This window comes from Onychostruthus taczanowskii, unplaced genomic scaffold (assembly GCF_017590055.1).
Source record: "Onychostruthus taczanowskii isolate IOZ18803 unplaced genomic scaffold, ASM1759005v1 scaffold6, whole genome shotgun sequence".
Lineage (NCBI taxonomy): Eukaryota > Metazoa > Chordata > Aves > Passeriformes > Passeridae > Onychostruthus > Onychostruthus taczanowskii.
The window spans coordinates 478,992-504,185 of record NW_024503679.1 but is presented as its reverse complement, the minus strand read 5'-3'; the positions used below and the strand labels follow the sequence as shown (position 1 = coordinate 504,185).

Below are 25,194 nucleotides of genomic sequence, written 5' to 3'. Positions count from 1 at the left end.
GTAAAGCTTATTGTAAAGGGGTAGATTTTATCAAGGAAAAAGTGCAACAGCATAAAAGTGACGAGTAAAATTCAGTGCCTGCAGTTCCCACAGGTGAGTATGTGACAGTCCCCAGGTCAGCAGAGGCCATGAACCACAACAACACCAGGGCCTTGCTTCCAATTTGTGAGTAAGGAAGCTCGGAGCTCATCTGCCCCCAGGCTGAGTCATGCTGACAGGACTGGACGAGGTGTTTTGGGGAGAGCAGGGTACAGAAGTGCTGTGCAGTAAGCAGAGATGCTGTGATTTCATCAGCACTGAGAGATCTGGGCAGGGAGGCTGCTGCCCGCAGAGCACATACCAAGGAAAGCAAGAACAACTCTGTGAAACGTTAATTAATGCAATGAACCTGGGGAAATACCACAACTACTAACAAAGCAACTAAAGCACGAGACAGCACTAATTATTACAGCAATCAAAGCAATAAATCAGATCTTCTGAACAGAATGTTTTCACTAGCCTATGATTTATGCCACTGTGAGGAACCCCACTCGTGCCTTGAAGGCAGCTGGGCAGAAGCAGATGGGAAGTGGTCAGGACCACAGGGAAGCTCCAGAATTGCTAAAAAGCACCTTTTGTTGCTCATTTAGATCCATTTCGTGCATCTGGCACCCTCGATGGTGTTGATACATTATTTGCCTAATTCCTGTGAGTTCCTCCAGTCCATCCCCAGCACTTGTGGCAAATCTGTGCTCACACTTGACAATAAAGTCACGCTGATGTGATTTAATTGCTGCTGTTATCATCACAATTATTATTAAAAATCAATAATGGAGATTGTTCAGCAAAACACCCGGTAGCAGAATGGACAGCAGTACATCTAACAATTATCAGCACATTATCAAACCCACATGGTCTGAGGAGGGATCTGTGTCCCTGCACTGAGAGCTCTGCTTTTGGCAGTTTCTCTAATTTATTTACAGAAGATACTTCTGCAGTGAGAAAATTAACTTGTGCCACTGCAGCCTGTGAAGTCTGAGGCAAACCTGAAGCACACAACAGTGACAAACCCTTGGCATCTAGATGGGATTTGCCATCTCATCTCTGATGAAACACATTTTAACCTGTCAGTCTCCTGACAGCTTTTACTTGTCTCTTTCTTCTACATTTTATTCCATAATTTTTAAAAACTGGCAGCTTCTCTAGCCTTTTACCAAAAAAAAAATTTAAAAATCAAAACACATTTTAACCATTCTCCTCTATGTTTACTCTCTCAATCCAGAGCTAATCGTGCACTTCCCCAAGGAAATTAGAATCTGCAAAGGCTTGTGTATTGGTCTCAACACAATGCTCATTTGACTTTATATATATATTTCTATGTAAAATCACACATTCATGTCCAAAAAAGTAGAAGTAAACAAGCAGAGCAAATATCTATGAGGAGACTGAAGTATCTGGTGCTCTTGGTTTCCATCTGCCTCTCTCAAACACATACCTTGACATTTTTGCTTTAGTAAAATATTAAGTTTTTGTTTTGTTCATGCAGAAGCCAAAAATCAGTCTTGGAAAACAGACACTGGAAACTGTTTTCCACAGAAAATAAATGCTGCAAACAGTTTCCAGCTAAAATAGGGGAAAATATTTTACCTAGCTGTACTCATAACATTTTTCTCTGACAAAAATGTTCAGCTTCTATAGATTCCAAGAAAGTCCCAAGTCTACTAGCAAATTCTGAACGTTTGACAAGCACAATTTGAGAAAGCCTCGTGGGGAAGCAGTGATTAGAGAAGGCAACTGGCAGCTGGGAAGCCCACGCTGTATTCCCTGTTTCATTACTGATGTCTCTGGATGACCTTGTCAAGTCACTTAATGCCTTTCTGCCTTTCCCTATCTGCAAAATGCTTAGATAAACACCTCCCTTTTGGAAACTCTGTAAAATTGTTTATTTTGGAAATAGCTCCTTGGATGCCAAACTGGCTCTCGGGTGCAGCATCAGATGAAAAACACAAGGGCCACAGGACATAAATGTCAATCTAATATTTTCTAATTAAACCATCTAGATTAAACCATGTAGATTAAACCATCACAGTTTAATAGGTTAACCTCATCCCTGAAGGATTTACTTCAGATGAGACAGTAGTTATTTAATTTTATTTATATCAGCCAACACAACAACATCAATGCAAAGCATACAGGTAAAGAAAAGCAGCAAAAAAAAAGCCATAAACTTATTTTTTCTGCTTATATATACCCAAGTTTCATCTTGGCCAGGTGTATTGCATTGCAGTGGGCAATGCAAGAACAGGGATTAAAGGTACTGGGATGGCACCCTCAGGGCAGGGGATGGCTTAACTCATGGTGATGGGCATCCACCAGCCCATTTGGGGCACTCCTGAATGGTCCCTGGCTCCTCTGGGCCCCCTCAGTGTCCTCAACCAGCTCATGTGCATTTTTATCGTTAATGAGCCGAGGTATGTACTATAAATGGAACACCAAAGTGCAGTTATGTCACCATCACTCCTTGTCCAAGGGAAGTACAGCATTAGAACGTTGTAGAAGCACCTAATAGCTGAAATGGGAGGAGAGTGCAATTGTGATTTATTAATCCAGTTGTTTGCTTACTCTGGCTAAAACCATCACACACATTGAAAACAGCTTTTTTGACGGAACAATTCAGGTACCACAAAAACCCCTGTGGCAACTTTAGGAAGCGAACGCCACCAAAAAATAGAAAGGGAACTGAGAGTGTAGGACAGCATTTTTACAGGGACTTGTCATATTCTACCTGAGGAAGGATGCATGCTGACATCTTGGCCAGGTTCCACGGGCATGTCACAGGGGCAGTGACAGACAGCGAGAGCTTCACATCCTCGCCCTCCTCCTTGCTGCGCAGCTCCGACCGCGCTCCCTCACGCCACAAAATGGCGGCCACGGCCTCCGCGCTCTTCTCTCCCCTCAGCGCCGACGGGCGGACCCGCCACATCGGCACGGCCAGGGGCTGCTTGGGAGCAGGGAGAGGCTGTAGCCATGCTGCCCTCGGAGCGGGAGAGGAAGAAGAAGAAAAGGAAGGCGAAGAAAGAGAGGAGGGAGCCAGGAGCTGTGCGCGGCATCGCTGAAGCGAAAAAAACGACCGCACCTCACAAGGACGCGTCGCCACGAAGATGCGGCGCGAGCCCCCTCGCGCCTCGCGCTGATTGGACAACAATTCCCGCCGCTCGCCCTCTCCGTCTTCCTATTGGCTCCTGCTTCCCGCGCGCTGCCCGCCACCGCCCCTCAGAGCCCTCAGAGCCCTCAACGCCCTCAACCCCCCCGAGCCCCTCAGCGCGGGATGGCGGCGGCTGGCAGCAGTCGTGGCTCCCAGCCTGGGCTGGCTTCGGCTCCGGGCAGCGCCGGCGACACCTCCCTCCTCGGTAGCGCCACAGTGTGGCCCTTGAAGCGCTACGGTCGCTTCCTCCCCCCGAAGGACGGTGACGATGAGGGGCAAAACACCTCTTGGAAGGTGCCGGCGGCGCGGGGAGGGTGGTGGGACGGGGTGGGGTAACTGAGTCTGCTGTGAGGCAAACACGAATAAATGAGGTCTTTCAGGTGTCTTTTTGCGAGTCTAGAGCAGGAATCGGGAGAGACTTTGCTTCATGAATTATTAATGACAACACATCAGAGTGTTAGTGGCCCACTTTCTAAAATTCCTTCATTCAGCAGTAACCTGTGGTATTAAAATCTAGAGATGAAGGTGGAAGAATCCAGAGGGTTGTCCCAAGTAGTTAAATCTGTATATGGAGGTATAATTAGTGAAAAAAAAATTATTTAATGTGCTTCCTGTCTGTGAGAGTGAAGGATAAGTTGCATTAGTGAGACAGGGATTACACACCTGGCTTCTAACAGCACGTTTGAGACCTTTTATTTGGCACTAGAAATGGGAATTGTAGATTCTGTGCTTGCAGGGCCAGATTTTCCTTTTTCTGTCTTTTTAAAGGTGTTTGAATCAAATGAAGAATCAGGCCCTCTTGTCCTTACCATTGTGGAGTCTGGCCATTTCTTTATTTCCCAAGGGCGAACAGTGCTGGTAAGTTTGTCATGTCTAATGGACATTTTTCCTTCATATTACCATCAGTATTAACTTGGTTTCTTTTCTCAGCTTCATCTCTCCCACTGAGTGGGAACTGTCAATTTGGTTTTGCTCATGGTAATTCTCATGTGCTGCTTTCCCTTCACATTTATCAGAATAATACTAAATGCAGTATTTCCTGCTGTGGATCAACATCTCTTCTGAAGTTCTAAAAATCTAGATTAAGAGGTAATGTTAAGTGTTGCTGATGTTGAAAGATATTTGGGTTTTTTTTTCCCATGATTCTTCTGACTAAGCAAACAGGAAAATACACTGTTTAGAAATAGGTGAAACTATAATTTGCTGTGTGGTCCAGCTGACTGCTTGCCTGCTAGTACTTTGGTTTGACAATCTGGTTTATCAAAGGGTTTGTATTGTCTGTGCTGGATGATGAGATTTAACATACAAAATAAGATCCCTGGAGACAAAATCCAAACTTGTGTCAGCTGGTTTTCCTGTAGCCTGCACTTGCTTAAGCATAACCAGCTACTAAACTAAAGACACTGCAACGACACCAAAAGGAAAATTGTGTCTGGAAGGAGTGGATTTGATGCTCTGACACAGAGGACCTTGCTGGAAGGTGGAATGAAGTGTGTTCAGGGCACATCACCAGTACTCAGTGGTGATAACCAGGAGGAACTGGCTGATAAATGTGTTAGAAAGGTATTACAAACCACTGGAAGATGCTGCAGTGTAAAGATAGCAAAGCTTTTTTAACAGAATGTATAAGAGACTGTGTTGCAGCTTTAAATATGTATAAGCTTATAAATTAGTTTTTACTGTGCCTCTTAAAGGGTCATAAACTTATAGAAATTGAAGTGTAGGGGACAACCATGGATTCCCTTGAATTTTTTGGCCTGTGTGCTAGGAACACTGAATAGTTAATGCAGGAGCTAACAGAGAGCTGCTGCTGTGGATGCCCTCAGCTCATTTAGGGAGGACAGGGTGAAAAGGGACCATGGAAAGTACTTTAACTGTTGTGTTGAATAAGAAAAAGGAAAGAGGTTTTGAAAATGTGGATGGAAATGAGACTTGCTGCCATCCCTTACCACATTCTGCTTGGAATGCCTCAGTGCAGGATGCTCCTGTTCCCAGTGCTGTTCCTGGTAGTGACCAGTGACTGACATTCCTCTGGAAGTCCTTGAAGTAAACACATAAAAGCTAACAGCAACTTCTGATAACTAACCCAAGTGCAGAAGAGGCACAACCCAAAGCTGCAGCCCTTCAAAGACTTGGCTGAACCTGGCAAGTAACAGGGCAGATAAAAGTGTGCTGTGGGGAAGGAGGAGGGATCAGAAAAGCTGCTAAAAACTTGGCTGAGAAAAGCACTTTCTTGCAGCTCTTGTGTTTAGCGGCCAGTGAAGCTTTCAGGCAGCTGCTTTGCTTGAAATGCCAGATGAGGAATTTCTGGGATCTGTCAGGACTGTTCCAGCTTCTAAGAGACACTGAGATACTGTGGGAGCTATCACACAGTGCAGGAGAGGTGGAACAGACATGCTTGGTAGATGTGACCAAAATAGAGTGCTGAGAGTTCAAAAGAAAAAAAAATGTTGGTTTATTTCAGACATTTCTTTTGGCAATGCTTCTGTGCCAGCCTTAAAGTTGACACACTGACATTGAGAATTTGTTAAAAGTTAAAGTTGTTTTGGTTTATTTCAGACATTTCTTTTGGCAATGCTTCTGTGCCAGCCTTAAAGTTGACACACTGACATTGAGAATTTGTTAAAGAAAAGTTCCATAAAGTTGGTTGTACAGCCTGTTGATTGCTTTGGGTACAGCTCTTTGGGCAGGAGTGTCTGGGCTGGTGGCACAGGCGTGTTCTGTGCCTGCAGGACTGAACTGGTGGGACTGGTGTGTACTGGGGCTGTGTGTTTCTGAGACTGGAGCAGCTGCAGTCCTCCCACTTGTCCTCTTCAACAGACCTGAGTGGCTGAAACGCCACCAAATAGCCCACGTGCTCGTTTTCATAGAATCCCAGCATGGTTTGGGCTGGGAGGGACCTGACAGCTCATCCAGTGCCACGGGCAGGGACACTTGCACTGTCCCAGGGTGCTCAGAGCTGCATCCAGCCTGTTCTTGAGCCCTTCCAGGGCTGGGGCATTTTGCAAACTCCTTCCCGAGATGCCACATAACAACAAACCAACTTGCAGTGCTGCTCAGGCTGTATTTCTGCTGCAGAAATCATCAGAAGTGGTTAATCCCTGTGGTTCCATCTCCCTCCAGCTGCAGCTGTCAGTGCTGTCACAAACCTGGCACAAACAGCCCATGCCTGGAGCCTGTCACACTCCAGATCCACTCACTGGGGGTCCATTATCCTGTTCTGTCAGAGGGGATCATGCACAGCTCCTGCTCCACAGGGAATGCATCAGCTTGGATGGAATGCTGCAGCTGGTGGCACGATTTCACTTGTGCTCTCATTTCCCCTTGCTGGCCTGGCCTGGGCTGTGTCCCCTGGATTGCCACGGTGTCCCCCCACACCTGTGTGCTGCCTTCAGTTGAAATTCCCTCTGGTGTACTCACAGAACTGCATCCTTTAAACTGTTGATGCCTTGTCTTTTGATCTAGCTCCTAATCCCTGCTTTTCAGCCCTTTTGATGTGCTCCAGGCTCCTGGTTTGAGGGAGCTGGATAACAATTATTGGAGCTTTGTACCTCTGAGCAGGAACAAGATCTGGGTCACAGGGACACACTTCCTTCTCAACCTGCAGAACTTCAATTTTTGCAACATTTTCATTGATGAATAATAAAAGGGGTTTTCTTTTTCTGTTTCTCACCCATGAACAACATTTGCACGAAACTGAAAGAGTTGTGAAGAAAAATTTCTGTTTTGCTGATGGCTGGATCAATATCCATAGTAGGAACAACATTCAAGTGTTTCTGATGGCTATCAAAATATTTTGTCTGTGATGGGTGTACTTACATATTCTCTTAGTCCTTTTAATTTTATTGAAGTAGGAAAGTTAAGGAACCTTTTCCTTAGGGCCCACTGGCTCTTTTATGATCCGTTTCTAAGAACAATATTTATAAAATAGCAATAAAACATTCACATATCCTAACAACTGTTGTTTTTAATAAATACAGAAACAACTGTTTTCCTTTTGAAATACCATCTACTCCTTGTGTAATGGAGTGAAGAGGAGGTAAATGGAACTTCAGAGCATGGAACATAAAAATCTCTGATGCGTAATGCAAATTAAAGAGTGTTTTGGTTTGTTTTATTTTATTATTTTTTAAACCAAATTCTTCATCTGGAATTAAATTGCATAATGTATTTTAGGAGCTGTTTTTTACTGCAGTGTTGTTTAACAGACTGCATATTTGATGGTAGAAAAACCTCATTCTTGTCTACTGTAGTCAATGGAATTTTACAGGAATATCTCAACAGCATCTCTGGTAATTTCTGGCCATGCTCAAGACACATCATGTTCCATTTACCACAACTCTTATTTCCTTTCCCCTGTCTATCAACACATCATGGAAATTATATTTTGGTGTTTTATTCAGTGCAATTATTTCTGGTGCTAGAATTCATAATGTCCTACAAATGAAACAAATTGAAATTGTGAAGAGGACTTACTTAATAGGATAAAATTAATCCAGAGTAATTGATTTGTGACCTGCTCTTTTGAAGTGTAGACTAAATGTCCTCAGTGCCCTCCTGGTCCCCTCATGACTTCCAATAAGCTACCAGTGCTTAGGGTACAGTAGATTCTAACTCATTAATTAGGCAAGCATTCAGCAGGCATCCTCATGTTCCTGATGCTCTCTTTGCAGTGCCTGAAACTCAGGCACCAAATTTTGCAGATGAGATTCACAGCAGTGCCCTGGGCAGAGCTGGTCCCTGTGCAATAAATGAGGGCTCCTGACAGAGAGCTGGGCAGTGAGCAGGTTGCTAATGCTGCTTTGTGGTGGAGCCCTGCAAAGCCACAGAAGGTTGTTCTTTTATTAAAGTTTTGTTGGATTATTTAGTACCACAATTGCAGTTCAAAAATCTCAATTTCAGTTTGTTTATTTCAACCTGTGCTGTTGACATGATTGTTTTGGACAAGCTGAGAGTATCCTTCTGCATCAGCTTTCCCATTTCTGTTCCATGTCAAGGGCTCCTTCTCTTTCCTTTTCTCTTGCCCCAATTCTCCTAAACCTAAGCTCTTAGAATTTTTAATTTTTTTTAGATTAGTGATGTCTGTTGATGAAGTGTATTTACCCTAGAGTTTAATGTGTGCTATCAGTCCAGGAAGTACATATTTTATACTGAGAATGAAAGAATACATTAGTGGGACACCTGAAGAGCTTCAGCCAGCTCATCCCTGAGCATCCAGTTCCCCTCTCTGTGTCACTGGGGAAAAACCCCAAAAGAGCTCAGGCTGTCACTGAGGTGTGGAGGTTTGTGCTGAGCTAAGGGCCTGCCTTTGCTGTCAGGGGCTGTGGGCTGTGCCCAGCCAGAGCCCTGCTCCTGCAGGCAGTGTCTGCACTTTGGCCAGAGCCACTCTCTGCCTTGTCCCCTCAGGGGTGGCTCTGTGTGTCCTGTACTCCCTCCCTGCCCATGTGCACACCCAGCACTCTGCTTAGAGAGTGCAGCCCTGAGTGTTCTCTGCCACACACAGACAGAGCAACATAAGGGATGGAGGCTCCAAAACTGATCTTGCAAAGCTTAACATCCTTTCATTCCTTACTCCTGTCTCTGCCTTGATTGGTAGGGTTGGAAATGTTTGCAGGGACAACTCTGTGCTTCCCTCGCTCTGCAGGTTGGCTTGTTTGGGGATTTTTTGGGGGTTTTTTTGTGGTTCATGTTGGCTCTTCTAATCTTGACTCAATTTTCAAGACAGCTCAAGCTGCAGAAATCAAGCCTGATGTATTTGACCTTACTTAGGTATTGGAAATGGGTAGAAAAATTTCTACTTCCAGGTGTATTACAAGGTAGTAATGAAGACTGGAGTGCAATGATATTAGAAGTTTAATTTTCACAACTTTATTCTACAGTCATTAATGAAGAATTTGTACTTTTAAATAGAAAACTGCTTATTCTAGGAAAAAAACTGTATAATGGCTGATTGTATCAAGCCTGATGTATTTGGCCTTACTTAAATATTGGAAATAGATACAAACATTTCTACTTCCAGGTGTATTACAAGGTAGTAATGAAGACTGGAGTGCAATGATATTAGAAGTTTAATTTTCACAACTTTATTCTACAGTCATTAATGAAGAATTTGTACTTTTAAATAGAAAACTGCTTATTCTAGGAAAAAAGTGTAAAATAGCAACTCACATTCTCTTTTGGAAAGGTAAGGCCTTAGAAATTTCTATTTTTCAGATTTATGCAAGCATTTGATTTAGAATCTATATGTTTCAAGCATTTGCAGCTTTTTTATTATAATAACCTATTAATATAATAATTATAATAACCTATTAACCCTTACTATAGTGATCACCATTGATCACCACTTACCTGTGAGCACCTTCTCCAGTTTTCTGGAAGCATCTCAGTTTTGCCTGTTCTTTAACTTTCTGTATAATTCTTGAACATCATTCACCAGCTTTTTGTGCCTGCCTGCCCACACATCTTTATCTTCCTGTGTCCTGAGAGAATGGTTATCCCCAGTCCTTGGAGCTCCCCTCTCTGCTTCTGTTTTGATCAGAAGGATCACTGTGTGTCACTGTGGGGACACCTGGAAAGAACACTACCATTGCTCTGGGGCTGAGTTAGGCACTTCCAAGGAGAAGCAAGGTGTTAGGCAGTAGAAGTGTTCAGTTGTAGTGATATCCACAATACCACAGGTCAGAAATGTGGGGATTTGAGCCCAACACAGCTTTCAACAGTGAATCCCGGCTCTGTCCCAGCGCACGCAGCTCCGCAAGGCTGACACAGGTGGGCAGTGCCCTCTGTGCCTGGGAGGAGTGGCACGGCATTTCGGCCATCCCTGCGGCTTTGGTGACACCGCAGGAGCTGGCAGGGTGCTCAGAGCAGCACAGCACAGCCCTTCCCACAACAACTCGTTCCCAAATCCCTTCTGCCCAGGCTCCCCGAGCGGAGCTGGGCGAGGTTTGCTCCCACTTGTGTAGAGGTGCCTTACCCTGGGAAAGGCAGGGGTGAAGGGGCTGTCTCAGGTGCCTCCCTGGAAACTTTGGAGGTAGATTGCTCTGTTTTCCAGGGAATTGTGCCCCATGGTGCTGCCCAGTGCCACAGTGCTGCAAGCAGGATGTTGTCTGAGGCCTGTAGCTTTTCCCTTCTCCCAGGCAGCACCACGCTGGCAGCTGTGCACTACTCATTCATGCATTCAAATAATTATAGTAATTCATTATTCAAATAATTAATTATTGAATTAAAAATAATTTAATTTCTAAATTAAATAATTTATCCTTTAAAAACCTTATTGAAAAAATACGTAACCATTTTATACTATATATACTATATGTAGTAGTATACTATAGTACATAACACTGTAGTATACTATAGTCTAATGTACTATATCATGTACTATATTATACTATATACTATAACATAAATAAGAATACTATATACTATCATATATACTATACTATAGTATTACAGTTGTTAAGACACTCCCCCAGCTTTTTCATTTGTTCTCAGCCACAGTGGCATGCTGCACATATTAATCATTCTGTTGTATCTTCATATGGGGGGAGCAAAAGCATCCTTAAAACACTTTGTCAGCATCCATTAGGTAAGTGCCAACAATAAGAAGTTTCCTCATTTCCTAAGCTATTCATGTTTACTGTCTTTGGTCATTTTAAATAGTGTTACCATCACTCAGCATAGAATCTGAGTGAAATACTATAACATAAATACTACACTATAACAAAAGACTGTAACATAAATAAAAACTCATAAACATCAACAAGTAAACAAAAATACCGTGTTACCATTCAATCCCAACCTTAACCAAAAAACCCATGAAGTTGCAATCCTGTGTGAAGAACACCTATCAGTGTTGAGACCTCCCTAAAGAAACAGAGATAACAACTAAAAACTAGAAAAATCCCCAGAGAAAAAAGAATTAAACCCTCAAAAATCCCTACAGACGAGTAAAACAGTTAAAACCAAAACACACCAGTGAATTCCAGAAGGGGAAGCATGAGGTCAGAAGCTGACCTCATCCTTTCCTGCAAATGCCCATCCCAGTCCTCATCCATGGCATGATACAGCCCATACATTCCTTGAGCTGTAAACTGGAGAACAAGCTGCTGGATTTGCATTTCATGGGCCTGGCAGAAGAGGCAGCCCAGACTGCAGAATGTGTCTATAGCACTCGGGTTTAGTTTGTCTTTTTACATACTGGTTGTGATTTAAGTTCAGACTAGACCATGTTTGTGACCAAGAAAAAGCTTTTCCTCCTAAGCTGTTGTTTACAGAGAGTTTTGTTTGGAAACATCTGCCTTGTGCACGAGTGAGCCCAAACGAAGTGATGCAAGGCAGCACAGCTGAACTGCTGCACAAATAACATTTCTTAGATACAGAGTCATTTTCCCTTCAGACAGGCTGCAGTCTAACAAAACACAGATAATCTGTTCCCGTGTTGTTTAGCACCACAGGGTTTCTAAATGCTACAATAAAAAATATTCATAAATCGCACACAACACCTTCCAGCACAGCTCCCAGCCCTCATTACCCAGCAGGTTTCTGAATGCTGAAATGTGAAGTCAGAACAAAAGTATTTCCCAGTCAGTGCTGGACTCCGTGGCTGTGAGGCTGGATCAGCATTTCTGGCTCCTGCCTCGTGGCAGCTGTGCTCACATCTTGCCCGCTTCCAAAACATTTGGGAAACATCTTGCTTTGTTTTCCCCTTCAGCTTAATTGTACTCAATCCTCTCTCTGAGAAACTTAGATTTTGGTCACAGATGTAGGAAGGAGTTTTCCTTTACCCCACTTTTGTTACAAGTTCAGTCATGGAGAACAGCAGGGGTATGTGCCTGACTGAACATAGATGACCAAACTTCATAAAGTGCTGCCGTTTCTCTCCTCTCATGGTGAACTTTTGGGCTGTCGTGCCCCTGCCCCGTTCCAGGCTGCATTTTGGGGATATTCTGATTAATCTTACACTGCCCTGTGGCTTTGCCCGTGCCTGGCTGGCTGAAGTGGCCGCTGCCTGCTCGAGGGAACGGGGACCAGCCGCTCTGTTCCCTGCTCCGGCAGCCTGGTGGCAGCACCAATCCACAAGGAACGCTGCTTTTCTCTGTGCCCTCGCCCACACCCGGAGCGTGTCGAGGGTCAGTCCATCACCTGTGGGAAGGCACAGAGGACTGTGATCCCAAAATACTGCCTTGCAGTTCCCGGGCCCTGCCCACGCCCCGCTCCTGGGTGCTGGCACAGATCCTGCTGCCTTCGAGCAGGTCAGGGACACGTCCATTGTGTTCTTCCCTCTTGCTGCTCTGAGCCATGCAGCTGCCCCAGCCCTGCAGGGACCCGGCCAGCCTTGCAGCAGCCTGGGCTAGCGGCAGGTGTCCCTGCCCCTGGCTGGGGGTGCCACTGCGAGGGCTTCAGGGTGCCTCTCCACCCAAACCAGGCTGTGATTCTGGGAACACGGGGACAATGATTTTAAAAATAAAGCGGTTCCATTTCTATTTCAGTTAAATCCAATTTGAGGGTTGGAGTTGGGTAATCAGGAGTACATAAATAAAAATTGCAAATGCTGGTTTTTCCCACTTGTTTTACCTCAGAAACAGGACATATAAAAGAACCTGGGAAACATAAAAAAAAAAAGTTGGTAGGAAAATTAAACAGTGACTGCCTTCTATAATTTCTTTGAAAAGAGTTATTATTTTAAGGAGACAACATTTGTTCAACCTTCATCTCCAGTGGAAGGAAAAACCCTGTAAAACCAGACTGAATATGGGAATAGCTATATTTAAATAAACAGTTGGTGTGTCTCCAAAACAGAAACTACTTGAAGTGAACAGAACAAGTGGCCACAACTTAAAGTGGTTTGGAATTGCTTCACTGACAGCGTTTGGGGCTTGGTTCAGCCTCTCCCCCTTGCTCACCAGGTGATCTCTCCCTGTTCTTCTGCCCTTTAGGCCTTTCCTGCTTAGCACGTCCTGCCTTAGGGCACTTTGAGTGTGTTCAGTGCACAGAGACACTGCAAGGGACTGGCCCTCAGCTGCTTCTGCAGCACACAGGGCAATTCTCCTGTCCCTCTGACCCCAGCTCTTTTGGGAACGGTACTTCCCTGCTGGCTGCATTCTGGAGGCTCTCACAGCAGAGTCTGTGATCCACTCTGCCTTTGCTTCAACTCTTCACGGTTTTTGAGAGATTCCTCTGTGAAATGCAGCTAAAAATCCACGTGCAGTTGCCGCATGAGACTGTAAAGCCAGTGCCAGCACAGTAAAGCAGCAGTCACTGAGGTGATTCCTGTTCCAAAACAGAATGGCAGATGGTTTTGGAGCCTGGACCCACCAGGATGGATGTGACCTGTGGGGTTTGACCCTTAGGACCCCTTGAAAGCAGCCTGGGCTCAGGCCCTTGGGCATTGAAAGTACTGTGAGTTTGGATAACACGGGTGCCTGATTTCCTCCCGCCCTGACACTGATTCATTGTTTGGCTTTTCCCCTGGACTTTGCTAAGTAATGGCTCCGAGTGCCTTGGGAGACACCGTCCGTTGCTTTGCAGTTGTTTTCCACTTTCCTGTGGTGTTTTTACAGGAGGCTGAGCAGCCTGTCGAGTTTGAAGAGCCTGACAGCGATGCGATCGGAGTATAAAAACATCTTTATGCAATTAGCGAAGCTGCTGCCGGGTTCCCTGAGCGGCACCGGGAGCCGAGGCCTCCCCGGGCTCGCAGCAGGCGGGGCTGTGCCATTCCCCGGCTTCGCCTGCCCTCTGCTGCCCTCCCGGGCAACTTCAGCACGCAGAGCTCCACTCGCAGCTGCTTGATTCTGCTTTGCAGGGGGTTCCACAGCATGCACGAATGTAAATGCACACAGCTGTGGAAATCAGAACGTATTGGACACGGTGTAGTTATTGGATTTAATCCCTGGAGTGGAGAAACTTCCACAGTGCAGTTGTTTGACAGCTCCAAAAACTGCCTAGCTGCAGTGACTGATCTTCATTAGGGCTTTAATTACATCTCAGAACTTAAATAAGTGCTCCTGGGTGCTGCTGTTTGCTGGCCACTGGTTTGTGCTTTATTTCAGGAAGGCTTTTCCCTGATTGATTCCCACAAGTGGCTGAAGATAGTGAGGAGAGCAGAGTGCCTGCTGCTCCAGGCACAGGCCAAGGTGAGCTGAGCTGCTTGCAACATTCCTAACACATAACACAGATGGAGAAAACCTCTGCCTTCTGGCTAAATTCAACTAGAAGGTGTAAATTAGAATATTTTTTTTACTCTAGATACTAAACAAGAACGGTTTGAATATTGGTATCTCTTGTAACTGCTAATATTGAGTTTTCAGCCTGCTCTCTGAGAGTTAGCTGCTAAAACACCAGACTGGTTTTATTTCCCAATCTATCTGCCACAACTAACAAAAAGATGAAGCAAATCTCTTCCAAGATTCCTCTGAGTCAGACTGCACTTCAGGAAACAAACTCTCTAACGGAGCAATAACTGAGCCATTTTGTGGCTCCTGGCACAGCAGCAGCAGGCTGGTGGTTAAGGTATTTGGTACTCAAGGAAACAAAATGGACATGGGTTTCTGCTCTCCCACTCAGCTCTCCTGATGACAAGTGGTTAGTTTGCCTTTAAATAATCAAACAGCACCCTCTTATTACCAATTTATGTAAAAAGTTTAGGGTTTTTTGTTCTCAGATTAACTCTGATACTTTGTAAGTATCTCAGTGTTTTAAATTCATAGGTTATGCCTGAAACCAAAACACCTCTGCACTCTGCTTTCTATCAGCTTGTTAGAAAACCTGGAAAAGCTGAAGGCAGCTGGGTCAGGAATTAGTTCTGATGAACCTGCAGGCTGCTCCTTCCCAGTTACCAGAGCCAGTCCCCCAGTGCAGCATCAAGGGATCCTGCTGCTCCTCACCAGCAGGACAAAACCAACATCACACTCACATCACATCACTCAAAGCTCTGAGGGGCACTTCAGGAAAGGAGGAATTTTAACAGCCTGAAATTAATTTGGTGCATCTCAGTGTTTCCTTACCATAAATTCACACAACTTCAGCTGCAGTGGTTTTACCACACAGCTTCTCTACTTTATATCCTAACAATGGATGCAGCTTCTGTGCTCATCTTTATGACAAATTTCTGGTTTATCTTGTACTCCTTATTTTTGTAAGTCATTAATGCTGCATTTACAGTGGAACTTACTCATCACTTCAAATAGGGCTTCAGTAGGGCACTGTGGGCTCTTGGCCAGCAGAATGAGTTTGAAACTATGAACAGGAACAAGATGACTATTCTTAATAATTTTGCAATGAATAATTTCCCTTTATATTGTTTTCCTCGGGCTCAGCCCCCCACCCCAGCATGGAAGAGATACAAATGTAACAATTCCATGACATCAGGGTTCTTTAATACTTCAGCCTCTGTGTGGTTCAGGTGTGCCTGCCCAGTCCTCAGTCCTCAGAGAGCTGTGATATGTCAAGTACTTCAGCCTCTGTGTGGTTCAGGTGTGCCTGCCCAGTCCTCCTCAGTTTATGCTATAAACCTTGACATATCACAGCTCTCTTTCCAAAAGGAACAATGTTTAATTTTCAAAGTCCGCTGTTGTTTATGAACTGCAAACTGAAGTATTTAACAGTCCTTGTGAGAAACCCAAGGGAGTCCAAATAGCTCAGCCTCAAAATTGATTTGGGGATCTAAACAAGCAAGTGCTCTTTGAAAGTGTCCTAAGGAAACTCCAGCCAAGTTCCTTTTGTGTCACTGAAATCAGAACTCACCTGCCTGGCACTGCCTGGCTCTGAGAGGCTGCCCAGTTCCTTAATTAATGAGGGCAAATCCAGCTGGGCACTGCCAAATGAGTGCTGCACTTCACATTAGTTTGACATTTTTCCCTTTAAAAAGCACCGAGACAGGCTTTTGTGCTTACCCTGCCCTAAAAATCTTGTCATGGGATTCAAACATCTCCAGGCAGCAGGCATGTAAACACAGGGGCTGTCAGGAAGAGCTGCCTCATCTCTGAGACAGGAGCTTTAAAGTGAGAGGTGGCCTCGTGTTCCAGCAGTGTGGGATTAAAATGGGCATTGAAAATGGGGCTGACGTTGGAACCTTGGGAAGATGAAGACCTAAATAAGCCAGGCTGGGTCAAGGAGAATCTGCTGCTTTTCTAGTATGTTAAGTTTTTTAAATTTGAAGTTTCAAGATCAAACAGAAAGTTCCATTAATTTACTCTCTAAACACTGAATGTGCACCTCCCTTACGTCAGCTCAAGGTGCTTAGGCCAAGCTTATCACACACCATAGATCCATTCCCATTTCAGGGCACTTTGCTCAACCTGGGGCACTTATTAAAAATATCTATTATGGCACAGCCCAACAACCTGCTCTGGGGGGGTCAGAGCTATCTGGGAGTTTTCAGTAATTTTTAGTATCATTTCACTCTTTGAAGTAATGCATTTGAATTTCCTGCACTCCTATTCAACGTGCTGGTTTCTGTTCAAGGAACATTTAGGTGAGAGCCAAACTGAACGTGTTGGTTTAGCTCCACACAGGCAGAGCAGGTAGGGCTGACTTTGATGCATCAGGAACATAAATCCTAACTGGAACATGCCATTCCCAGAATTTCTAGTTCAGATCCAGAGTTAACTTCTGCTTACTGTTGTGTTGTTTTTTGTCACAAATAACTGTGCAGAGCTGGCACAGCCTTACAGGATACAGGATACTACCTGCAGCAACAATAAAAGTTAATTTTCCTGCTACGTGTAAAAGCTGAGTCCTGGCAAGGCTTGTCCACTTGGCTAAACCTTGAATTAGTGACAGGTGGCCCTGCATCACTTACCCTTTTCTTGCATATTTTCACCTTGATTATCAAATCAGCAATCACAGTCTTCCGGTTAAGCTGCTGGGAAAAAATGAAAATACAGCATTTTGTTTATTTGTTTCTAAATTGGCACAGTTCTCCACAAATCTATTCCCAACTCCAACAAATATGGATCTAATCCAAGCAGTTGGAGGGGGTTCCAAGTTAACCTGACGTCCCTGTGGCTCTGAGCAGAACGAGTGCCGCATGTTCCGCGTGCAGTTCGGAGGCAGCTGCAGGGAGGAGATGCAGGAGCACTGCTGCAGCTGCGTGCAGAAACTCGGCGACTACGTCGCGGTGCAGGGGGCTGAGGAGCAGAGCCTCAGCCAGGACAGCCAGGCCATGGACACCGAGCACGCGGTGAGTGACACTCACACCCACAACCAGGCACTCTGCCCGCGAGAGCTGGACACGGGCAGTTTCTCACAGCCGTGAGACTGTCTGCACGGAACAGGAACTGGGAAATGTACAGGGCAAGAAATGATCAGAGCCCCAAAGTAACCCTGGATCCTGGCTGCTTTCTGTGTGCTCCTGCTTTGCAGGGGTAGTAGCTGCTACAGCTGCCCGTTTACTATTTGACCCTAACGTGGCACATCTAAAAGCAATCTCAGGAGGAACAGAACGTTTCCCCTCTCCAAGATAAAGTCCTGAGGTAACTGGAAAAGGCACAGACAGCATTTTCCAGGGTGATTATTCCAAAATCTCTGCTCTCTTGGGTATTTGGATCCATGGAAAAGAAGCAGTGTGCTCTTGTGAGCATCCATCCACAGCATTCTTTGGAGTCACTCCTAGGAAGTTGTTTGTGACTTCAGTTTAGCCATGAGCTAACAGGCCTGTAGTTAAACTGTCATGTCTTTCATTTTTAAAGACTGGAGCAGATGTGCATGCAGGTTCCATAAAAAGATGTCTTTTTACTGCAGAAGGTAGCTGAGCACATTCCCTTCCCGTCAGTGCTAAAAATGGAACTGCTTCCCCCCCTGCACATGCCCACACTCTGCCCTTATTTGCATTTGGTATTTTCTAGCCAGATGAGACTCTCCCAGACTCCTGCACAAGCCTTGGAGAGAGAAGATCTGTAGCACAGCTTGCACAGGTAAAAAACAAACATCTCCTGTTTAGAGTCTGTAACTGAGCCTGAGAATGAGCTGTCTCAGATTCCATCTGGGAAATGCCTTCCCTGAACGTTGGGATGCCATGAACTACACCAGCAAAACACTGGATCTGTGTAATGATCCAGAGCCAGGGAATAAGCAGCAGAACAAGGTGTTTGGCGGTGTAATCACCCCATTTGAATAGGAACAAATGACACACTGAGAGCAAAGAAATACCCAGAGGCAACATCCAAATGAATGGCTCTGGCACTGGTTTGACTCTGCAGAAATGACTTGTGCAGATCAGAGCTGAAGCCTGAAAATAACAATGGAATCACAGAATATCCCATCTAACCCTCCTCTCTGGCAGTGGGAAGCCATTCTCCCTTGTCCCAAGTCCCTCTCCAGCTCTCTGGGAGCCCCTTTAGGCACTGGCAGGGGCTCTGAGGTTCCCCATGACCCTTCTGAACCCTGACCCACAGGAAAGCATCCCCATGTTCCATGGACAGCTTCACTGAGCAGTTCTGGGTAGATACCTGGAAGTCAGCTATTGCTCATTTACTGGGAATTCAGGCCAGTGCAGGAGCAGAGGGGCAGAAAACTGCTCTTTTCTACTCTGCTTTAGTGCAGGTCCTTCTCTGTCTTCCTTACCCTTCCTTCGTAGTCGTTGGCTGAGCACAGAATCCCAGACTGGGTTGGACTGGAAGGGACCTCAGAGGTCACCTCATTCCAACCCCAGTGCCACGATGCCCAGAGTTCACCCACCACCACGGGAAAAAGCTGAGAGAGGGGATTAAACAGGGATAAAAAGGAAGTTTTAACATAAAAGCCCCATGCCTTGTAAAAGACATTTGGCTAAATGAAAAGCTTGGAAGTGCACGCTTGGTTATCCCTACACAATCCACGTGGCAGCACGTACAGCTCATAGAGTGTACACTGATTACAGGATGGATACCCACAGGAAGCCACAGTACCCAGGAAATTGGCATTTCCAGGGTCCATTTCCAACTGAAATAATTGCAGGGGCATTTGACAGTGTGTAACAGCTACACTGGAATCACACCTGGGCATCAGAGAAAAGCCCACACACAGCAATCCCAGCTGACTGATAGCACCCTGAGAGCATCAAACCCAGGCAGCTCCACGTTCCTCCAGCACCCAGGAGGGCTGGGCTGTGGCCGTGTCCTTGTGTCCCAGCTCAGGGTCCCCTTCCCACCTTGCGTTGCAGTCGGTGCTGCGGCAGCGGCCGGAGCTGCCCCCGGCGCTGCGGCACCCGGCCTGGAGCGCCCGCGAGCTGGGGCCCTTCATCCGCCTCTGCCTCATGGACCAGCACTTCCCAGCCTTCGTGGAGGACGTGGAGAAGGAGCTGCACAGGCTGGCCAAGGAATGAGGCACGGCTCTGCTGATTAAAGCTTGAGAAACAAGGCCTACAGAGGTTTTTGTCGGTGTTTTATTTTTAAAAACAGGTGAATCCACTTTTTATACATCATTGCACTTCAACAAATACACGGAACACGAATTCATGCAGCTACAGTTACGCACATCGTGAGAACCCTGGTAGGTCTATTTCTACAATCTTTAAATCATGAGAAATTACAGTGTCAAACTAAAGAGGAATAACTAGTTGCATAGAATATCACCATGCTGTAACATTTCATCATTAAACCAAAAAAAAAAAAAACCCCAAAAAAAAAAAAAAGAAAATTATAAAAGTTTGCCTGAATTGAATGTACAAGAATATGTCAAACACATCAGTGCAAAAGGATTTGAGAATTTACATGAGTTAACAAAAAAAAAAAAAAAATCACTTAAAAAGCAATCATATATATATATTTATAAACTGAAGGTTTGTTTTTGTTTCCAACTGCATCCCACCACCACCAGCAGCCCCTGGCACCACCCGGCCCCGACGCCCAACAGGACACCCCGCGCTCCATGGTTAAAGCCCTTAAGGAAACTCCAATGGCCCGGCATCACTCCCTCCTTCCAGCCATACAGTAAGGAATGAATATCAGCAGCTTCAAAATGAACCACAACGACTTCTGGTTTCCCCTCCCCCAAATATAAATATATACTGTATATATCTTTAAGTTTTGCTGTACTTTACAAAAGAAGTCTCACTAGATGGCAGCGGTGCGGTTTGAGCGGTGCCGAATTTAACAGCTACAGGAAGTAAAAAACAGCGCATGCGTGAACCCGCCTGGCTACTGCTCGTGTAAAGAGAGGAAAGGAGGAAAAAAAAGCAACATTCACAGCACATCAAGCCCAAAAGAGTTTACACCTTCTACACGGAAGCATTATTAAAATTCATCTGGCTAGGTCATCCTTGCAGGAGAGGCTAAATAAGGCATGCGTTAGACAGTCATATTGTTGCTCACTTGGAAAGGAAAGAAAAAAAAAGAAATCAGACAGAACTGGAGTTCTAGAACCAAGAGTTCCAACCCTTAAATTTAGCAGGTCATATTGCCATCAGTCTCTCAGAAACTTAAAGCTCTAAAAAAGAAACGAGAAAGAGGTGCTAGTCAATGGTGAACAGCGCGAGCCGCCGCAGCCTGCAATCCCCGCGCTCCCACCGGGGCGCGGCTCCCGACAGCCCCAGCTCCACCAATCGGTCTGGAGGGCTCGGCAGCTTTGTCTACATTTTGGCAAGCAGGTCCTTAAACCAGCCGCCTGTCCGAGGAAATCAATGAGCGGTCCCCCCCGCGCTCCCTGAGGCGCAGCGGGAATGTTTAAGGCAGGGAACGCTCTGCTGCCGCGCCCCCAGCGCTCCGGGCGCGAGGGCTGCGCCTGCCCGCTCCCGGCCGGGCGCAGGCAATACTTACATGATGAGCGTTTTTAATTTGTGTTTCTCTGACGTAAGTTTTTGTCTTTGTGATTGTTTGTAGAATTGGTTTTCCTGCAGAAAGGGATGAGAGAGAAAGGCATCAAAAGTCAGTCACGGGTACAGGAAAAAGGGACGTTATTTGTACTTCAGTAAACAGCGTTCCGGTCTCCCTTTAACTGGCTGAAGACAACACGGTTTTAGACTTTGCATTTTAGCACAATATTTATTTTCTACCAAGATGCTGCTTTTCTTTCCTCCAGTGCTAAGAAACACACCAGAAGGTCCAACACCATCTGTAATGTCACATGCAATATCAATCCTATGATTTATCACCTCCCACAACCCCCCAGATTAACCCAAAGAGTATTTTTTTCCCGAAAACACACTTACATTGGCCCAGCTGGTTCATCATCTGCAGCAAGAATCCCGATGCACCCAGGCAGAGACAAGGGAAGGAAAGAAAAAGAGAGTCAGTGTTTGCAGGGGGCTGCAACGCGAGCAGCAAACTGATCTATCTACAGCATCAAAGGCCATTCCAGTCGGGAGTGCAAGGATCATGGAGTTACTGCTCTGGATTCGGGTTTAATGGCAGGTATGTTGCTTCAATGGGTTTAGTTAACACTTGGAATGCTGGTCATGAAGGACTGCAACTGTAGCGGACAGATTGGTGCAACATGGTCAAGACTCATCTTGTCCCCAAGTTCCAGTGGTTCAATCTCATAAAAAATAGATGAGGAGACAAACCAACGGTTCAGTTGTAAAATCCTGCTGGATGTTTGCTTGCACTGACTTTTTTTTTAACACGTATTTTAATTTTTAAGCCGTTTTTGCACTGCTGATGGGTAACTCCTGGTATATACCATAGAGGGTAAATACCCCACACTCATTTTCCCCCACAGATGAAACAACCTCTACATTCCCCATTTTTCTCAATGTTTAATTAGAAGCGACCAGGTTAGGAGGAGGCTGAAGGGGAACACTCGATTCCAGCCCCAACCGTGGTCCTTGGGCAGCAGCATCCAATGTCACCAGGAGGAGTCGGGGTGCTGGGACACCTCCGGACACACTGCAGCTGCAGAGGACTGACAGCATCATCCTGCCCACGGCCCTTGGCAAAACTCATTTAGGAACTGGCTGGGGGTGGGGGAAATCTGCCAATGGGAAATGTTTCATATTAACTCTCACGACCAATTGGGCTTTTTTTTTTGAATTCTCAAACACTGTTTTCTCCCACGCTGTAGTACAGAAGACAAAAATGCATTTACACAACAGTACAAGAGTCAATCCAGGAGCCCAATGCTCCCACAGATGGATTTTGGGGGGACCAATTCAGGCCCTGCTGGTTTTGGCACTTGACAGTTGCCGTTCCCACCTCGTGCCGGAGGGATTTTTCAGGGAAGTCTTTGAGAAACTCTCAGCAGGATTCCACAAGGGTGCTTAGTGCACATGAAGCAGTTATGGAAATTACAGTCTTACAGTGTAGGCATCCGCATGAGCACACGCCAGGAGTAATGTCGGGGAGAGGGGACATTACTCCACCTGGGCCCTCAAGGCAACGGAGAGGCAAAGCCACCGCTAGCACAGACAGTGACCAGAACAAAAAATACTTCAAAAATAAAGAACTAACCACAAACCAAGAGCTTTACAGCCAAAGTAACAGACTAGCGACACACCGGTGTCCACAGAATTCCAGTACCAGCAACAGTAACTATCGGACACGGTACAGAGAACTGGGACTAGGAAGGACAGCCAGACATCAATGTGCTGTTGTATATACAGTGAGATATACAGAGACACATCAGGTACTCAAACACAAAGCACAGCAGAGGAATCTACGGCTTCCTTCCACAAACATCTCTGGGAATCAAGGATCCGAGAGCAGCCGAGCTCCGCGCTCCGGGCGGGACGAGCCTGGGAGGGACAGCGAGCCCCGGCCCCCAGTGCCAGCGCTGCCTCTGAGACCCAGCTCGGCTCCAACAAGCACCATCCACTGCTTTGGGAGTTTGTTTGGTTGGACTTCAGCAATAGCAAACTGCACCGAGGACACTCGCTACAAAATAACCATTTTCCCTCCTCTGCTCAAAGATTTAAATGCCCGTTTCAGATCAGCAAGTTTGTGTTGTCAAAAAAACCAAACAAACAAAAAAAAAAAGCAGCTTCAAATTTATAAAGGCTGCCATCGGTGATTCCTCACGAAGATCCCACAAAAAAGCCTACTGGGAATACTTTATTTGGTGGAACCCCACCACTCCTCCCTGTCCCATCTCTAACCTAAACCAGAGACAAAAAGACCAAGGGAAATTCCTGGTCAGCCGTTAAGTGCTGGCAAAGCATCCCCAGTACAGTACAGACACAGACCGAACCCTCAGCGAAACCAGGGGCAACAGAACAACAGAAAAACCAGTACAAAATCAGACTAAAGAAAAGGTTCAAAACAGCAAACTGAAATCCAAATTAGTTGTGAACGTGAATGAGGAAGTTTTCAAGAGTGTTAACGTTATGACTTGTGCATTGTATAGACTGAAGCGGAGGTTAAACAAACTCCAAAGCATGCAGAGCTCTCACTTACCACCATTTTTTAAGGGTATGATGCAATTGAAGGGGGAAAAAAAAAAAAAAGAAGTCATAGTAACCGACAAGATCAATATCACCCAAAGCTTTAATGCCACAGCCCTGCTCTAGAACAGTCAGTAGCACCTAGGGCAGGGAAACGTCCCCAGCGCTGCCGGAGCGGCCACTGAGCACCGAGCCCCTCCTGCAGCACTCCTCTGTAACAAAACCCCCCTGCTTACAGAGCACAGCAGTAACCCACAGCCAGGCCTTTCCTCAGGGATGGAATGACCTGCTTCACGGGGTCCCAAAGCTGCACATTCTGAGCCAAAATGGGAGAAGTGCTGCTTGGCTTTGACACGGGTAATCAATCCCTGCAGGCAAAAATATCTGGGAATTAAAACTGGAAGATGATGACAAGTAGATCTCCCTTAGCTCCTCCACTTGGATGGGAATGTGTTTTGTGCCCCCCCTCCCATTTTTCAGCCTTAATTTACAAGGTATTTTACATGTCACTCAGCTTCTTTCACCGCCTTTGGAAAGCTACAGAGTTTATTTTTAGGATCAAATTAATCCTGGGTAGCATCTTGTGACTGGTGGAAGTTAAAAATGAAACACAAGCGGGTTCTTCCAGCACTAAGATTCCAATTTTTGATTCTGAAGGGATTCTACATCTGAGCTCATGCTTTAAAACCTGCAAAGAATCAATCCCAGACTGGTTTGGGTTGGAAGGGGCCCTAAAGCCCATCCAGTGGCACCCACTGCCATGGGCAGGGACACCTTCCACTATCCCAGGATGCTCCAAGCCCTGTGCAACGAGGCCTTGGGCACTTCTAGGGATCCAGGAGCACCTCAATGCTCTGAAGGAGCAGCCAGAGCCTGTGACAGCTCAGGCTCCTGTGTCCATTCCCACGGGGATACAGCAATGCTGCTGGGAACAGCTGATGGCTATGGCCTCATTATGTACCTGCCTCACAATCTGCTCACCCTGACGAATTTGAAGTGTGGGAGAGAAAGATGTGCATAAAAGGGAAAAAAAACCCCACCAAAATCACAGGTTACAAAAGGTAAATGGTTGCAGTTAAAACAGTTTGTTTCTTTCAACTACTTACAGTAATAGCAGGAACAGGAAAAGTCAAGAAAAAAGCAAAAGAGGGTTAGAAAGAATGTGGGGATTTGGATGGAGCTTCTGCAGAGCCAGGAGAAGAAACACATTTATGGGAAGTCTTTGGATTAGGCTGAGGAATGAGAGGGGAAGAATGAAAAGGGACATATTATAACCCAGTCACCTCCAGGCTTTGGATTTACAAGTACAAACCATCCCATTCCTATGGGGAATGGAGCCAAGAGGTTTTTACTTTCTACTTACCCCAGAAAACACCCTTTAAGCCAGGGGCTGTGCTGATTTTAGACTATTTTGATGCAACAACAGCAGAAAGCCCACTCCTTCAGCAACCTTTGCTAGGCTACACTCAGGTGGTGCTGGCTGATCTATGGAAACCAAGCAGCTCGAGCTGTACTGGAGAGAACAAAGCCATTCCCTGCTCTCCCTGCCCAGGGCAGCACCCTGGCATTCCCTGCTGGCACCTCCTCGCGCCGGGCATGCAGCCACGTGCCAGGGCATGCCACGCTCATGCAGCTCTCACCCCCACAGCCACGGAAGCTGCACGTGGCCAGCCCCCCTGGCACTGCCACCCCCCTGGCTGCTCTCTGGGAACAGGGAGCG

The 25,194-nt window shown here is 45.8% G+C and overlaps 2 protein-coding genes across 3 annotated transcripts in view; one reads left to right on the top strand and one right to left on the bottom strand.

The window, feature by feature from the left end:
* Nucleotides 1-3,307: 3,307 nt before the first annotated feature.
* Nucleotides 3,308-19,533, top strand: REC114 (REC114 meiotic recombination protein). Its single transcript, XM_041418405.1, has 6 exons — nucleotides 3,308-3,478; nucleotides 3,953-4,042; nucleotides 14,233-14,316; nucleotides 17,199-17,363; nucleotides 18,028-18,096; nucleotides 19,323-19,533. The coding sequence occupies exons 1-6, from the start codon at nucleotides 3,308-3,310 to the stop codon at nucleotides 19,482-19,484; spliced, it is 741 nt and encodes a 246-aa protein (XP_041274339.1). The 3' UTR covers nucleotides 19,485-19,533.
* NPTN (neuroplastin) overlaps nucleotides 19,529-25,194 on the bottom strand; it is a 40,009-nt gene continuing 34,343 nt past the window's right edge. The window contains exons 6-8 of one of the 2 annotated variants that reach the window (XM_041418403.1): nucleotides 21,309-21,330; nucleotides 20,917-20,990; nucleotides 19,529-20,587 (exon numbers count right to left, since the gene is read on the bottom strand). In XM_041418403.1, the coding sequence (XP_041274337.1) occupies nucleotides 20,930-20,990; nucleotides 21,309-21,330 (83 nt within the window). In that variant the 3' untranslated portion in view covers nucleotides 19,529-20,587; nucleotides 20,917-20,929. The remainder of the gene's footprint in view (nucleotides 20,588-20,916; nucleotides 20,991-21,308; nucleotides 21,331-25,194) is intronic. The other variant, XM_041418404.1, reaches the window with a different exon arrangement.